A 16,745-nucleotide genomic window follows, 5' to 3' on the forward strand; every position below is an offset into this window, starting at 1 on the left:
ATGTGGTGTACGGACCGGAGTTTTAAGCATCAAATTAAGTGTCACTCAGTTGAATGATGCAGGCATACTCGTATAATGCAAGCCGGACTCGTATAATTTCATGCCAATTACTTTTGTCGTCATTTCTGCCTGACAAATCTGATTTGCCTCCATGTTTAATCAGTTTCTGTCAATTAAAGTGAATAAAGTGAAGACTCTATGGATTCTATGTTTAGAGACGGATGAGAGCGAGTCAGTTTTTAATTTTGATTCATTGCATTGTTGGATGCAGACATGATGCACACGCAATCTATTATTAGGCTAAAAAATAAAAATGCTATTCCTTCCTTCGGCAGACAACACTGATTCAAGAGGGCTAAACCGGGGTGCTAATGGAAAATAGATTCTTATTAGTTTAGACATACACTGAGTGTACAAAAAATTAGGAACACCTTCCTAATATTGAGTTGCACCCCCCTCTTTTTCCCTCGGAACAGCCTCAATTCGTTGGGCCATGAACTCTACAAGGTGTTGAAAGCGTTCCACAGGGATGCTGACCCATGTTGACACTAATGCTTCCCACAGTTGTCTGGTTGGCTGGATGTCCTTTGGGTGGTGGACCATTGTTGATAAACACGGGAAACTGTTGAGCGTTTTAAAAATCCAGCAGCGTTGTAGTTCTTTACGCAAACCGAGCCTGGCGCCTACTACCATACCCCGTTCAAAGGCACTTTTGTCTTGCCCATTCACTCTCTAAATATCACACAATCCATGTCTCTGCTGTAACCAAGAAGCTTGATCTTGACATCTAGCCACTTAGCTAGCAAGTTAGCGTAGCTGGAGTGCTGAGCTGGATATAATTAGACTTCTTATATAGTTGTACTTAACGCTATAGCAATAAGCAGTGGCGTAGCACCCCCCCCCCCCCCCCCCCCCTAAACAGTATTGAAAATCATACCGTCCAGAATATACGGTATATCGCCCAAGTCTATACAGTATGTGTGAGGTTGTACAATAGGTGTTTTGGAATAGATGAACAGCCCCAGTGAGACCAACGTGAATAAACAATGCCCAGGTAACCAACCACAAGCAGTGTGAAGTCAGGGATGACACAGACTTGACGTCAGTCGAGGAAAAACCTTTTCATGCGTCATGGACAAAGGCTGTGTCTGTAAAGCTTGATGAGCTTTTGGTGAATGATGCCTTGTTTTAAACCTTGGTATGTTTCAAACCTTATAGTTATATACGCCGCCACAGTGATCTTCTACAGAATCTCATGGAAGTTATTAAAGTACTTCAGAATTTACATTTGACCATCAGGGATTTTACACTCGCTTGTCTTTGCTTTGTTGTCCTTCCTGAAACGTGACCGCCGTGAAGCTTTGACCTTTCACATGTCAGTGGCAAAACTGTTCCGAACACTCTCCTTATGCGTGGTAGATATGTGGAGTTGGGCTTAATGGTGGCATAGCCCTGGTGTGGTAACGATAACGGTCACTCAGGTTTATTGTCTGGCATAAAGCTCCATCTGATGTTGAGCCACGTTTGGCATTAGCATTTGTCCATGGTCATGGGTCCGTTTTATTGCCTTTCTCTGGATGTCCACAGTAGCCCATTGATTGACATGATGACATTAGACTCAGCCACACAGCTATGAACATCTCCTGGCTTGGCTTTCTTGTGGGGTTGACACCGAACATGGGCAGTACAATTATTTGTGTGTCCCTAGTCATTTTTTACACTACGTGTTTATACATTAAAGCGGGAGAGGGCATTTTGTGGATTTATGCCCTTAAAATGGTAATCCTGTTATTTTTGGTACACTGCCTAATGTAAAGGATAATGTGTAGTTAGAAACTGAGGCAATCGGAATTCTCCAAGGCCTGTATGGTATTATTCTACATGATTCCCCCCTCTCCCATGTAACTATTCCCCAGGTCGTTGCTGTAAATGCGAATGTGTTCTCAGTCAACTTATCTGGTAAAATAAAGAGTTAAATAAAAAAGAATCATGAGGAGGTAACAAGGGCACTTGTTGATAAAAGCACTCCATCATCCTCCATAGTGGACTTCGCTATTTTTCAATAAATTAGTAAGGTTCTGTTTTAACATTTTATCCATATGCTTCATTCTGTTGCTGTTACGAATGTGCAAGGAAGATGTGCAAAGCCAACGAGTAACCGTTGACTTGACCAGTATGGATATGGCTTTGAATTTTTCAAGGAGAATTATGATTTAATGTTTCTTTTCAGTTTTGTGATAAGAAGGCAGATGTACCCTCAGGTCTTAATGTTTTAGATTTTAAAGCTGCAATATTTTACTTTCTTGGCGACCTGACCAAAATCCACATAGAAATGTGTGTTATAGATCTGTCGTTCTCATCGAAAGCAAGTCTTAAGAAGCGGTAGATATATTCTTTATGCGCTATTTCTATGCTTCCCGTTGTACACTAGCTTCAAACAGCTGAAAAATACAATATTTTTGGTTATGGAAAAATATTTCACAGCGGTTTAGATTGTACAATGATTCTCTACACGATACTTGCTTGTTTTGTCACACAAACTGAAATTAGGCAAAATATTAGCATTTTAGTAGCCTGGAAATGGCGGAGCGATTTCTGTGTAGTGCATCTTTAAGTGGAAGATTCGTGAACAGATGCCGTTCCTAGTTTCATTGCTGCACGCCCAGCAGTCCTCAATCAATAGGTACAGAGATATATATTATTACTCATGTTTTCTTCCCCCATGTGCATCACTCACTTGATTTTAAATCTGTATGTGTTCAGGGGCCCACGCACAACGAAGTACATTTTGATTGTCTGAATTTCTTTCATCAAACACAGCCTCTTAAATGAAGTCCCCTGTCACTCCATTTCCACAATCCCCTCATGGTTCTTCCTCCATTACCCTGTTGTTTTTCAACTGAAAGTAAGTGCTGGAAAAGTTCATCATTAAAATCAAAGCTCCATGAAACAAACTTTAATTATTAAAAAAAAAAAAAAAAAAAAAGTACAACTTTATTTGCAACAATTCTTGGCTTCAGATCAGCTCATTCAGCACCTAATGTCCCCAATGCAACTCTTCCCAATTTGCTGTAAATGAGAATGTGCTCTCAATCAACTTAATTGGGTCAATAAGAATAAAGAATCATCATCATCATGATAAGCTAGGTCTGTGACCATAGACCATTCATTTCCGTGAAATCCTCTTACTCCGGTTTCAGTGTTGCCACATGACCCTAGTCTAATCCATCTCAGGGCTAGGGTTGGAGGACGGGGACGGACAGTGGGTGTCAGTCAGACCGCGGACCAGAGAAGGACGGGGACGGACAGTGGGTGTCAGTCAGACCGTGGACCAGAGGAGGATGGAGGACGGGGACGGACAGTGGGTGTCAGTCAGACCGTGGACCAGAGAAGGACAGGGACGGACAGTGGGTGTCAGTCAGACCGTGGACCAGAGGAGGATGGGGACAGGGACGGACAGTGGGTGTCAGTCAGACCGTGGACCAGAGAAGGACGGGGACGGACAGTGGGTGTCGGTCAGACCGTGGACCAGAGAAGGACGGGGATGGACAGTGGGTGTCAGTCAGACCGTGGACCAGAGAAGGATGGAGGACAGGGACGGACAGTGGGTGTCAGTCAGACCGTGGACCAGAGGAGGATGGAGGACAGGGACGGACAGTGGGTGTCAGTCAGACCGTGGACCAGAGGAGGATGGAGGACGGGGACGGACAGTGGGTGTCAGTCAGACCGTGGACCAGAGAAGGATGGAGGACAGGGACGGACAGTGGGTGTCAGTCAGACCGTGGACCAGAGAAGGATGGAGGACAGGGACGGACAGTGGGTGTCAGTCAGACCGTGGACCAGAGGAGGATGGAGGACAGGGACGGACAGTGGGTGTCAGTCAGACCGTGGACCAGAGAAGGACGGGGGCAGACAGTGGGTGTCAGTCAGACCGTGGACCAGAGGAGGATGGAGGACAGGAACGGACAGTGGGTGTCAGTCAGACCGTGGACCAGAGGAGGATGGAGGACGGGGACGGACAGTGGGTGTCAGTCAGACCGTGGACCAGAGGAGGATGGGGACGGGGACGGACAGTGGGTGTCAGTCAGACCGTGGACGTGGACCAGAGGAGGATGGGGACGGGGACGGACAGTGGGTGTCAGTCAGACCGTGGACCAGAGAAGGATGGAGGACAGGGACGGACAGTGGGTGTCAGTCAGACCGTGGACCAGAGGAGGATGGGGACGGGGACGGACAGTGGGTGTCAGTCAGACCGTGGACGTGGACCAGAGGAGGATGGGGACGGGGACGGACAGTGGGTGTCAGTCAGACCGTGGACCAGAGAAGGATGGAGGACAGGGACGGACAGTGGGTGTCAGTCAGACCGTGGACCAGAGAAGGAAGGGGACGGACAGTGGGTGTCGGTCAGACCGTGGACCAGAGGAGGATGGAGGACAGGGACGGACAGTGGGTGTCAGTCAGACCGTGGACCAGAGAAGGACGGGGACGGACAGTGGGTGTCAGTCAGACCGTGGACCAGAGGAGGATGGGGACGGGGACGGACAGTGGGTGTCAGTCAGACCGTGGACCAGAGAAGGATGGAGGACAGGGACGGACAGTGGGTGTCAGTCAGACCGTGGACCAGAGGAGGATGGGGACGGGGACGGACAGTGGGTGTCAGTCAGACCGTGGACCAGAGAAGGATGGAGGACAGGGACGGACAGTGGGTGTCAGTCAGACCGTGGACCAGAGAAGGACGGAGGACAGGGACGGACAGTGGGTGTCAGTCAGACCGTGGACCAGAGGAGGATGGGGACGGGGACGGACAGTGGGTGTCAGTCAGACCGTGGACCAGAGAAGGATGGAGGACAGGGACGGACAGTGGGTGTCAGTCAGACCGTGGACCAGAGAAGGACGGGGACGGACAGTGGGTGTCGGTCAGACCGTGGACCAGAGGAGGATGGAGGACAGGGACGGACAGTGAGTGTCAGTCAGACCGTGGACCAGAGAAGGACGGGGACGGACAGTGGGTGTCAGTCAGACCGTGGACCAGAGGAGGATGGGGACGGGGACGGACAGTGGGTGTCAGTCAGACCGTGGACGTGGACCAGAGGAGGATGGGGACGGGGACGGACAGTGGGTGTCAGTCAGACCGTGGACCAGAGGAGGATGGGGACAGGGACGGACAGTGGGTGTCAGTCAGACCGTGGACCAGAGAAGGACGGGGACGGACAGTGGGTGTCAGTCAGACCGTGGACGTGGACCAGAGGAGGATGGGGACGGGGACGGACAATGGGTGTCAGTCAGACCGTGGACGTGGACCAGAGGAGGATGGGGACGGGGACGGACAGTGGGTGTCAGTCAGACCGTGGACCAGAGAAGGATGGAGGACAGGGACGGACAGTGGGTGTCAGTCAGACCGTGGACCAGAGAAGGACGGGGACGGACAGTGGGTGTCGGTCAGACCGTGGACCAGAGGAGGATGGAGGACGGGGACGGACAGTGGGTGTCAGTCAGACCGTGGACCAGAGGAGGATGGAGGACGGGGACGGACAGTGGGTGTCAGTCAGACCGTGGACCAGAGAAGGATGGGGACGGACAGTGGGTGTCAGTCAGACCGTGGACCAGAGAAGGACGGGGACGGACTGTGGGTGTCAGTCAGACCGCGGACCAGAGAAGGATGGAGGACAGGGACGGACAGTGGGTGTCAGTCAGACCGTGGACCAGAGGAGGATGGAGGACAGGGACGGACAGTGGACCAGAGGCTACTGGAAGAGAACTCATCCAGTTAAGTCAGGCCTGTAGATCAAGCGGGATTTCAACCTATTCCAGAGATGGCAAAGAGTGATGGGATTGGTTCTCAAAATGTTCTTAACATTTTTGGTGATGGACATGTTAATGCACGTTTTGGGAGCGGGAGAGGCTAGAGGCCTGACATCATCATCATGCAACAATGGTGGACCTGGACAACCTCTCTAGCCCATGCATGACTCACGGTGATGCATTCAAACAGTCCCACATCAAACCCAAGATCAAGGTTAGCATGTCCTTTGAACCCAGGATGTTAGACTGAAACTAAATGAATCCTAAGTTTCTGCCTACAAGCAGAGATTACAACACTGTATATATACATAATATGACATTTGAAATGTCTTTATTCTTTTGGAACTTTTGTATGTGTAATATTTACAATTTAATTTGTTTATTATCTATTTCACTAGCTTTGGCAATGTAAACATATGTTTCCCATGCCAATAAAGCCCTTAAATTGAATTGATTATATATGAAGGATGTAAGTGGCCAGCCATATTTTAAGATTTCCCTTCAGCCATGAGACAAGTTTGCTCAATGACAATATGGATTAGCATTTAAAGACCATTAAAGATCTTCCTGTAATGATCAGTTTTTACTTTGGAGCCAGGGTTAATTAATTACTACTGCAAAGGTGGCTACTTAATCATTGACAGGAATATTTTAAGGCAAATCAATACCCTTGCAATACTTTCCCTCTTGGCTCAGCTACTGTAGTCCCTAATTATCATACAAGTATCTTCAAAGTGTCTCTCGCTCTCTCTCAGGGCTTTGGAAGTGACCAAATGCGTAGTTTTACAAAGGGCATAGTCATGGGGGGGATTTAAGGATACACGGTAGAGCAAAGCTATCCACTTAGTCTTTGACAGTTTCAGGTTCGGTCACTCCCATCTACGATTGAACAATTCTGGAAATTTTCCCAGTTGGATGATGCCCATCCTGCTTATTCCTTAATTATTCTGGGAATCATCCAACCGGGATTTCTGAAAAACCTGAAATCTAGTTGTAAAATGGAGATTTTCAGGAATGTCGATTGTCATCCTTCACCACCTTTCTTCCATTTTATATCCATTGCTGAGTCTAGATGATACAGGGCATAGAAAAGCCCCAAGCTGAGTAACCATCAAACTGCTCCTCTTCCCAATGCCTTCCTCTGGGCTCGTCCCCAGCTGACTCTGTAGACTCCCGTTGGTTTTTCAGAGCCGTCCTTTTGTTCAAATCTGTCAAGTCAGGGAGGCCTCAGTATGTTTAAACAGGAAGCAGCGCTGTGTGGAGGCCCCGGGGCCAGAATAAAGAGAGCAATCAGGTTGGCCGGTCTCCCTAATGACTCAACAGCTTGCCGGTAGAAGAGCAGCCCCGGAGGCCTCCACACACTGAGGACTGCTGCGCTGTTGCCAAGCATCCATCCGCAGCACGTGCAGGGTTCATAGACCTGAGATGAGGTTGTTGTCGGAGGAGCTAGAGCATTGACAAAAATAGGACTCTGTGGAAAGTCTGTTGTATTCCAAGTGATGTCTATGGAGTGGCTGTCGGTGTTTGTTCTCATCAGAACATACATTCGTAGTTGCCTGTACAAAGTCTCTCAGGTGTGGGAGAACACAAACCAATTCCTTGTCAACAGCTGTAATATATGATGAGGCTCCTCATCTTTGTACACAAAACCCTGACAGGAAATAAACAGAAGACCGCATGAGAGTAATTAGCCAATCAGGTGACACTGCTAATTAAAACAGATGATAGCACTGCTAATCTATAGCCAGGAGTAGCCCCAAGCACTGAGACCCTAATAGCCAGGAGTAGCCTCACACACGCACAGGACGTGGTCTGAGACAATGGGCTTCCTCTCTAACAGAGCAGATAAGCAGGTAATTTGGTGCTCAGATACCCAAGGGATGTGGTTTGTGGATAGGATACTCTATCTACAAGCATGTCACAAGTTTTCTGTATGTTGTAGCTAGCGATGTAAGGTTGGCTCGAGATGAAATGTTTACCATAATACTCTCCTTGAGCCTGCTAATTTCACTTTAAGGAGCCATTTTAAAATCTATAGGTAACATGGTGTTTGTTTCTAGAATGTTTAGTTGGACATTGCCAAGGATTATGATGAATATTCATCACTTACACAGTGTACATGGACTATATATAATGTTATGTCTTCACATGCACTTGTGTAATTAATTATATCTGCCACTAAAGAATGGCACGTAGCCTTGAGGTGGGAGTGTTGGTCCAGTAATTTAAAAGGTCAGTGGTTTGAATCCCGGAGCTGACGAGGTGAAAAATCTGTTGCTGTGACCAAGGCACTTAACACCAATTGCTCCAGGGGCGGGGATATGCAAAAAAAACCTAATTTAAATTCCACACTTGTACAAGTGTGTAACAGGACAAATACTGTATAAGCTAAACAGACATTGAGGGGTCTGTAGCAGTCTGTTAACAGCCATTGAAATGGCTATCCAATATCTTTTCTTTTCACCATCATTAGTTATGGTGTGAAATTGAAAGACTGGGTGTAAATTAACTCAGAAAACAGTATTTTTTAGCTTAATCAGAATCCTGCTTCTGGGTGCGTTTTTTTTCTGACTGGAATTTAAAGTGACTGCGATTTACAGCTACAGGCTGCATTAACAATTCAAGCCAGCCCAGCGTTTTAAACTCCACGCTTAGAAGCAATTTATTGAACTGGAAGATATTTGCCTCAAGGCTCCATACCCCCCCCCCCCCCATTTTATATGCCATTTAGGACATTCTTTCATCCAAAGGCACAGTAGGGAGTGCATACATTTTTGTATGGGTGGCCCCAGCAGGAATCAAACCTGCGATCCTGACATTTTGAAAATGCCATGCTCTACCAGTTGAACAACACGGGTCCACATCACCATGATGTTTAATTTGTTATAGTACCATCCGTCATCGTTGTGTAGTCCCACGCCAGCCAACGTCGGTTTCCCTCCCTTGTAGACATGGGCCTAGCTGTGGTGATATTAATCATCTGATACACGCACACACACAGAGGCACACCTAGCCTGCTGGTCATCTGTCCTCACCAGATGCACACACTGCCAAACACACACACAGGGGACTGGCCCATCAGAGGAGAGGGTGGTTTTGCTGCACAAACAGTGACAGTGTGTGTGTTCCCTCCCAAAGCATTCCCTTAAAACAAACCCTAATGGACCAGTGATGATTACCACGCGAACGTTGTCGTAAGCGCCGACGAGTCAGGCCGTGTCTTTCCAGATTATTCTTATTTTTTTGACAGGACACTCAACAAAGCGTTGTGAAAACATCCTCATTAAAAGTTTGATGCCGTAGCTCTGTCCGTTCCATAATGGCCAGTCACACGTTGTTATATATGTCACATTTTATTATCTGCGTCCCAAATTTCACCCTATTCCCTATACAGATCCCTGGTCAAAAGTATTGAACTATGTAGGGAATAGGGGGCCTTTTGGGACTCAGCCTTTGTCAGCACCCCTTACTTTGTTTGATTAATGATCCCAGTCGTTAGCCAAAAGCTGCTGGAAACCCTCTGCTCACCATTTGTTGAAACGTCTGTCTGGCGTTGGGAGGGAGTCTAGCACTATGTTTTAATAAATCTGTACTAAAATTTGCAGAGAAGATATGACTCATTCATTCAGGTCATTAAGAGTCTTGATAATCCACCATTCTTTTGATAAGAAATAGCAGCCTAGATATCAGTTGATGGTAATGGGGGTGGTTGTTGTAGTAAATAGCAGCATAGATATCAGTTGATGGTAATGGGGGTGGTTGTTGTATTAAATAGCAGCATAGAGATCAGTTGATGGTAATGGGGGTAGTTGTTGTAGTAAATAGCAGCATAGATATCAGTTGATGGTAATGGGGGTGGTTGTTGTAGTAAATAGCAGCATAGATATCAGTTGATGGTAATGGGGGTAGTTGTTGTAGTAAATAGCAGCATAGATATCAGTTGATGGTAATGGGGGTGGTTGTTGTATTAAATAGCAGCATAGACATCAGTTGATGGTAATGGGGGTAGTTGTTGTATTAAATAGCAGCATAGAGATCAGTTGATGGTAATGGGGGTGGTTGTTGTATTAAATAGCAGCATAGAGATCAGTTGATGGTAATGGGGGTGGTTGTTGTATTAAATAGCAGCATAGAGATCAGTTGATGGTAATGGGGGTGGTTGTTGTAGTAAATAGCAGCATAGATATCAGTTGATGGTAATGGGGGTGGTTGTTGTATTAAATAGCAGCATAGATATCAGTTGATGGTAATGGGGGTGGTTGTTGTATTAAATAGCAGCATAGAGATCAGTTGATGGTAATGGGGGTAGTTGTTGTAGTAAATATCAGCATAGATATCAGTTGATGGTAATAATTTTGCAGCCATACTCGGTACAGACATAATGATCGATCTATGCAAAAGGAAGCATCCTTGACAGCAGAAACATTTATAGAATATTGATTTCAACCAATTTAGTAACGCCATTAATATGGATACAAGATTGTTGCTTTAACATTTTGCTCTTTCAGCCTTCTAGCTGAAAATCCATTTCCATGAGAGAATAAGTTATTTTCATAAAGTAATGGTCGTAATGTTTTTTAAGGTTTCTTAAAGGCCCAGTGCAGTCAAAAACGTGATTCTCTGTGTTTTAAATATATTTCCACACTGAGGTTGTGATAGTCATGTGAAAATTATGATAATGCCTTTTAATGTAAGAGCTGTTTGAAAAGACCACCTGAAATGTCTGCCTGTTTTGGTGTGATGGAGTTTTGGTCTTCATGGTGACATCACCATGCGGTAAATTAGTTAATAGATCAATAACAGCCAATAACAGCTAGTTTTCAGTTTCCCCCTCCACACTCAGTCCACTCCCAGACAGTCCTAGCGAAATTCTTGCTTGAGAAATTGCTCTTTGTTAAGAAGCCAATTTTGTTTATTTTTGACCATTTTAATTGAAAACTTTTTCTAATGTCTAAAACCCAGCCTTGATTTCAACTATATACTACATGCTCCTGCATCATTGTAGTTAAACATCTATTTCCAGTTGTACTCTGCTCTGTACTTCTATTTACTCAACACTAGAGCTGGGACGATCAACCCTAAATCATTGACACCGACCATACCGACCACTTATCGTGGACATTTGCAGATATCGTTCACTACGATAAATAGCCTTCAGTAGAGTTATGTGACGTTTGAAATAAAGTAAGCTTGCTAATATGGGTGATTTGTTAATGGGACAATTTGGTAGCTACAAGCATCAAACCAGTAGTAGTAGTTTTAAGGGTAATATAAAAAATAACTGGTGCACATTAATGTTGTAAACGTATCGTGATAATTTAGTCAATATATCGGGATATGGACTTTTGTCCATATCGCCCAGCTCTCTTGTCAAACTATGATCCATGAGGCCGTTGGGATGCTCTCATTAACATGACAAAACAGCCTACACGATTAATCTTAGTTTTGGGCCCAGTTTGTGTATGTGTAAAATTATGATATGTTACATACTGTATGTTACAGCTTATTTTAAGTGTTGCGTAATGTTATAGCTCATGTTCAGTGTTTTCCAATGATCAGAGCACAGTCTTACATACTGTGGTGTCACAGTGTAGTAGGCAAGAGTAGTGTGGCATTATTATGTTCTCTGTGTCCGAGGTGACCGAGTTCTAACCTCTGGTGTCGTCCCTGAGGTGATGAGACAGAGGTCCACTGGCGCAATGCATTATGGTCTGTCCTTGATCACACTTAGGGGAAACTGCCTTCTCAGACAATGTCCGCCGCAGTGGACTGCTTGGTCGGCAAAAATCCACCACTAGCCTGCCGTTGGCTCTACACCATTATGTCTCTCTGCTTCCCGGTTTTTGGTTTCTTATTCACCAGCAAAAATAAATAAAATGAAATGGAACTGAATCGATCTCCTCCACTGCCTGCTTCCATCAGACACGACGGGCAAAAAACATGCAGGTTCAGCTCTCAGGCATTGTAACTAAATACCCCTTGTTAAAAATAGCCTCAACCGCCCTCTTCTCTCATTAAGCCTCTGCTGCAATATGCACAATATTTCATACCCTGTTTCTCCCTGTTTTCACACTGGATTAAGCCTCTGCAAGTAAAGAATGTGGTTACTGGTGACTGATTTGTACTGAATATTACCGTTGCTGGCTCTAATGTATTCAATATGTTCTGATGCATTTTGGATAACAATGTAGACTTTTTTTTGCTGATTAAATTACCGGCAGTAATGGGGTTTGTATCGATAGCTGGGTGACATTTTGAAAGGTCCCAATTAAAAGCTGAAAAGGTCAGTAATGGGGAATCAGATTTTTTCCCCTCTCTGACTGGGAAATGACTCATATCTAACTGAGGAATCTTAGGTAGGCCAAGTTGCCTGTCTTGTAGTTCCAGTGCTGGGAATGTTTCACACCTTCAAATAGAAACTGCCCCACAGTTTGGTCCCTGAAAGTTGGAGGGTCATATTGTTGGAATGGTTGGCATTAATGAACGGTAATAAGGCAAATTGTATCAACATTTATGCAATTGGCATTGTTGTAGTAGACTTGCCTACTTGAATGTTGTGTCCTATTTTTTTTATTTATTTAAATGTTTTGTCTTATTTCATCCCTAATGTAATTGCATCCTCTCTGTGAGGAGATTTGTCATATATTAGCGACAGTCTATCTGTATGCAGAGGGGAGCGTGCGTTCCTGTCTTTTACAATGAACAGGAGGTTTCAGACTCTTGATTGATGTTCTGCTGCTATTGCTGCATGCAGTAGACTGTAGATCTGGGGAAGATAAGCAATATGTTGCATTGTCAATTATTCAACCAGTGGTATTTGTTTACTGGGAGACAGCAGTATGGGCCCTAGAGATTTAACTGTAATGTCTCTCGGTATAACATGTTACCTGATGGGGTCTGTGACCTATGAAATCATGACGTCATCTCAATAATATTGTACGAGTTAACTCGATTGTCTGTCAGGAAGGAGACACAGGCAACAGCACTACGCCGGAATAGCCAATGGGCCCTAAATGGTTCACATTGGCGTCCGGGTCACGATCTGCTTACCATTGGATGGGGAACGCGTGAGTAAAAGACATCAGGGCGGGGAGGGTTTTTAAAAGGAGGAAATATGTGCAGCAATGCTCACCTCGTCTGGCTGGAATTAACCAGTATGAAACAGTGGTCGTTAAGCAGACAATTAGTATGTGAAGACACATTCCTTCTGCCCTTGTGGTGCTGGAGAGGCTCTGCGACGGGGCCGTTTAAAAAAATATATTTTATCATTTTTTCATACCCTGCTCACCGTCAGGCTGACGAGAGCGTGCGTCCATGCCAGGAAGAATGCCTGTTTGTCACAAACACAATCTCGCTCTGGCAGGTGTCTGGATTACGCTTTGCATATTTGTTTTGCGAGAGGCGAGAACTCATTCCACCCCTCAGTCATTGAGCTCTGACATCTTTAAAATGCTTATGGGCTTTAAAGCAGTGCAGCGTGGTGAGGAGCGGTAGTGGCGAGAGGCTTTAGAGACCTCCAGCAGACAGTATTTAGAACTCCAACCTATTGATCTACTGGGACAGCACTGGTCAGAGCTGCTCCGATGGGCACCAGAGTGGAAATGAGTCGCCACATTTCGAGACTTTTCAGAAACCTCACAGGTGAGCTCAGGGGCTCGAACTCCAATGCTTGTTTATTGAAGATAAGATTAGCATTCTGAAATGATTGTAGAAGTTTTGGAAATTATAGGTGAATGTAATTAGGGATAAAGTAATTTGATAGAAAGAAGTAATGCAATCTTGGGGTAGGCTTTTTCTCTTGATAACATTTATTCAGAGATTTCTTATTCCTGTTTGTTATATCGCTGCTTTTACTGTCTCTGCTGTTTTTATTGTTGCATTTTTCAACTTTATAGGAAGTTTATGCTCATGGGTTTTCATGTCTTACATCATTGCTTTGGGACTTGTCTCCCGCTATTGGGCTCAGGAATAGAACATTTATATTTGAGTTGTTGAAGTGATCACTCTACCGAAAGAGGTGTTTTTTGTTGTAAAGATTTGTGTTCATATGTATAACTTTGTTATAAACGTGTTATTTGTGATAGAGCTTTTTGCAGATCTATTCACTGTCAAGGATAGCTGTAGTCAATGAGCACACCCTGTCTGCGTGTGCTTCCAATGTTTCATTTACTATGGCTCTTAACTTCCTAGTCATTTTCTATTCTGCTGTAACGAAGGGCACAGGTATAAATCGTGGTACATAGTAGCTTTGTGCTAAGAGCTAGTGTTCAGCTGATCACCCCGCCCCAGGGGTCCACTAGGATGCCTAAGTCCATTTCTCTCCCGCTAATCACCCCCTGGTATTGTCCTGCAGCTGTCACCAGCACCACCCCTGCGGTGAAGACCTCCAGCCATGTGACGGCCTGCAGCGACAACGAGAAGAACTACTGTGTGAACGGAGGGGAGTGCTTCACCCTGGAGGTCACCCCCGGCAGCACCAAGTTCCTCTGCAGGTAGAGCATGATGAAACACCATACCATTCGCACCCACACCACACACTGGATACCATGCCGTCTGTGTTTGACTTAGTTTTAGCTGATAGAATTCCTGATGGCGTATAGCTGTTTTCCCCTCTTATTTAAACAGACTGACTGTGCTTCCTCATAATGCGTCAAACACAGCATCCACACCACACACTAGATACTATGCTGTCTGTGTTTGACTTGATGTTTGATACAATTCCTGATGGCTTATTGCTGCTATTTCTTCATATTTAACTGTGCTCCCACATGTTGGATCATTCTAGAAGTTTGCCAAGTGCTGACTTCAGAACGCTACTATACTGTTATATGGCAAAAAGTAGCGTACGGTAGATGCGGTCATAACATTTAATATCATTTTTGAAGTGAGAATGCTGTGTTGTCAAGACCCATTAATGCCTGATATGATAGACACCAGAGGGGTGGTGCCATTTAGGCCTTTGCGGCACCAAGTTTCATTTTCGAGCTCTACCACCAGCTCTGTGGGGAAAACGGAGCCAGGCAACATCAAACACTGCCTCGTCTTCATCGGGTAATGGGAGGAAAGTTGCCAGGTCTTTTTGCAGTAAAGCCGAGGTGTCGGCTGAATTTTGGGGGAGGTGGGGGAGCTTTTAGTGCTTTTTAAGTTATTATTTTTTATAATCTAACAAAACAAATCACTGTTTTCAGTTTCGATTTTATTTTTTCCACATTAAATGCGTTATGAAATAATGACATTCAAATTAATTTAGAGCTTCCCTTAGCCATTGCCTGTCTTTTTACTGACGCTGACAGTGGGTTGAAACCATTAATAAGAGCCCCATGATGGTAGTGAATGTTCATTATGTATTCACATGACTTACTTTACTTAAATACATTTTTTTTAATTGTCTATATTACTAGGTTTTATTTGACGACTTTATTCTTTTTAATTCCTTAAAGTAATCATGTCATCTCTGCTCAGGCAGTAGCAGCCAGCCAGCTAGCCAGCCAGCTAGCCAGACAACCATCTAGCATTCTCTGTGCTCCCCATTGAACGAGTCATCCTATTTAGCTAAGCTAGTAGTAGCTAGCTGGCTGATTTTTAAATCATTTTACTAGTTCTTCAAAGTAGATAAGATACTTTCAAGACTGCTTATTACCAACTACTACAACTATCAATCGTGTAACTACCTCATCAACCGTGTCTATCCCTCTCAATATCAATTGTGTAGCTACCTCACCAACTGTGTCTATCCGTCTGGTCGTTGTTGCTGATTCCTTTCTCATGCGGTCTTCTACAGTATGGTCTGTGTGTATATGCCCCTCTGTCCGTAGGTGGAAAGAACAGTTGCAATGGATTATGGTCATTGTATTTAATGACCAGGTTTCTGCGCTAAACTAGGTTGAATATTTGCCTAATGAAAACTACAAAATCAGCCCAGCGTGATTTGTGTTTTGTCAAAAAAATATATTTGTACTGTATGTTTTACATTACATTATTCTCGTAAAAAAATGTTTTACCCCTTTTTCTCCCCAATTTTGTTATATCCAATTGGTAGTTTGGATATCCCATATGGACTCACGAGAGGCGAAGGTGGAAAACCATGTGTCCTCCGAAACGCGACCCTGCCAAGATGCACAGCTTCTTGACACACTGCTCACTTAACCCGGAAGCCAGCTGCACCGATGTGTCGGAGGAAACACCGTCCAGCTGGTGACCGAAGTCAGCTTTCAGGCGCCCGGCCCGCCACAAGGAGTCACTATGGGACAAGGAAATCCCGGCCGGCCAAACCCTCCATTAACCCTGACGACGCTGGGCCGATTTGCGCCGCCTCATGGGTCTCCCGGTCACGGCAGGCTGTGGCACAGCCTGGGATCAAACCCAGGTCTGCGACCGCTTCGCCACTCGGGAGCCCTAGTCCCACAGAGTTCTTGACTTAATTTCTCTCATGAATGATTTGATTTCTCTCTAGAGAAACGGCGCATTGAGTTCCCCAAAATAACGGACAAAATGGAATTATAGTAATTATACCGATGTCGGTCAATTAGTTTTTTATTTTATTTTTTATGTTTGGTTAATTGCTCAGCACTAGTTTTGGTGTCAATTATTAAACAAACACCCGAGCAGAGATTAACAGAGTGTACTGAAGGCCTCTGTGCTTTGATGGGGCTTTTTGGGCGGCTACAGGGATACCTGGATGGATGTCATGCTTTGATGGGGCTTTTTGGGCAGCTATAGGGATACCTGGATGGGTGTCATGCTTTGATGGGGCTTTTTGGGCGGCTACAGGGATACCTGGATGGATGTCATGCTTTGATGGGGCTTTTTGGGCGGCTATAGGGATACCTGGATGGATGTCATGCTTTGCGTGACACTAGCTGGGCTGAGTGATGGGGAGAGCTGGGAGAGCACAACAGGTGGAGGTCCCGGGACTTATCCACAGCCTCCTCTGCATGTCTACA

At 45.1% G+C, this 16,745-nt stretch overlaps 1 protein-coding gene across 11 annotated transcripts in view; it reads left to right on the forward strand.

The window, feature by feature from the left end:
• The window catches only part of nrg1 (neuregulin 1), a 159,750-nt gene that overhangs the window by 123,963 nt on the left and 19,042 nt on the right, over positions 1 to 16,745 (forward strand). For 8 of the 11 annotated variants that reach the window (XM_055875439.1, XM_055875437.1, XM_055875441.1 and 5 more), the window contains one exon: positions 14,156 to 14,294. In XM_055875439.1, coding sequence (XP_055731414.1) covers positions 14,156 to 14,294 — 139 coding nt within the window. Of the gene's footprint in view, positions 1 to 13,037; positions 13,444 to 14,155; positions 14,295 to 16,745 lie in introns of those variants that run through there. The other 3 variants (XM_055875446.1, XM_055875447.1, XM_055875445.1) reach the window with 2 other exon arrangements.

Source organism: Salvelinus fontinalis, chromosome 21 (assembly GCF_029448725.1).
Source record: "Salvelinus fontinalis isolate EN_2023a chromosome 21, ASM2944872v1, whole genome shotgun sequence".
NCBI lineage: Eukaryota > Metazoa > Chordata > Actinopteri > Salmoniformes > Salmonidae > Salvelinus > Salvelinus fontinalis.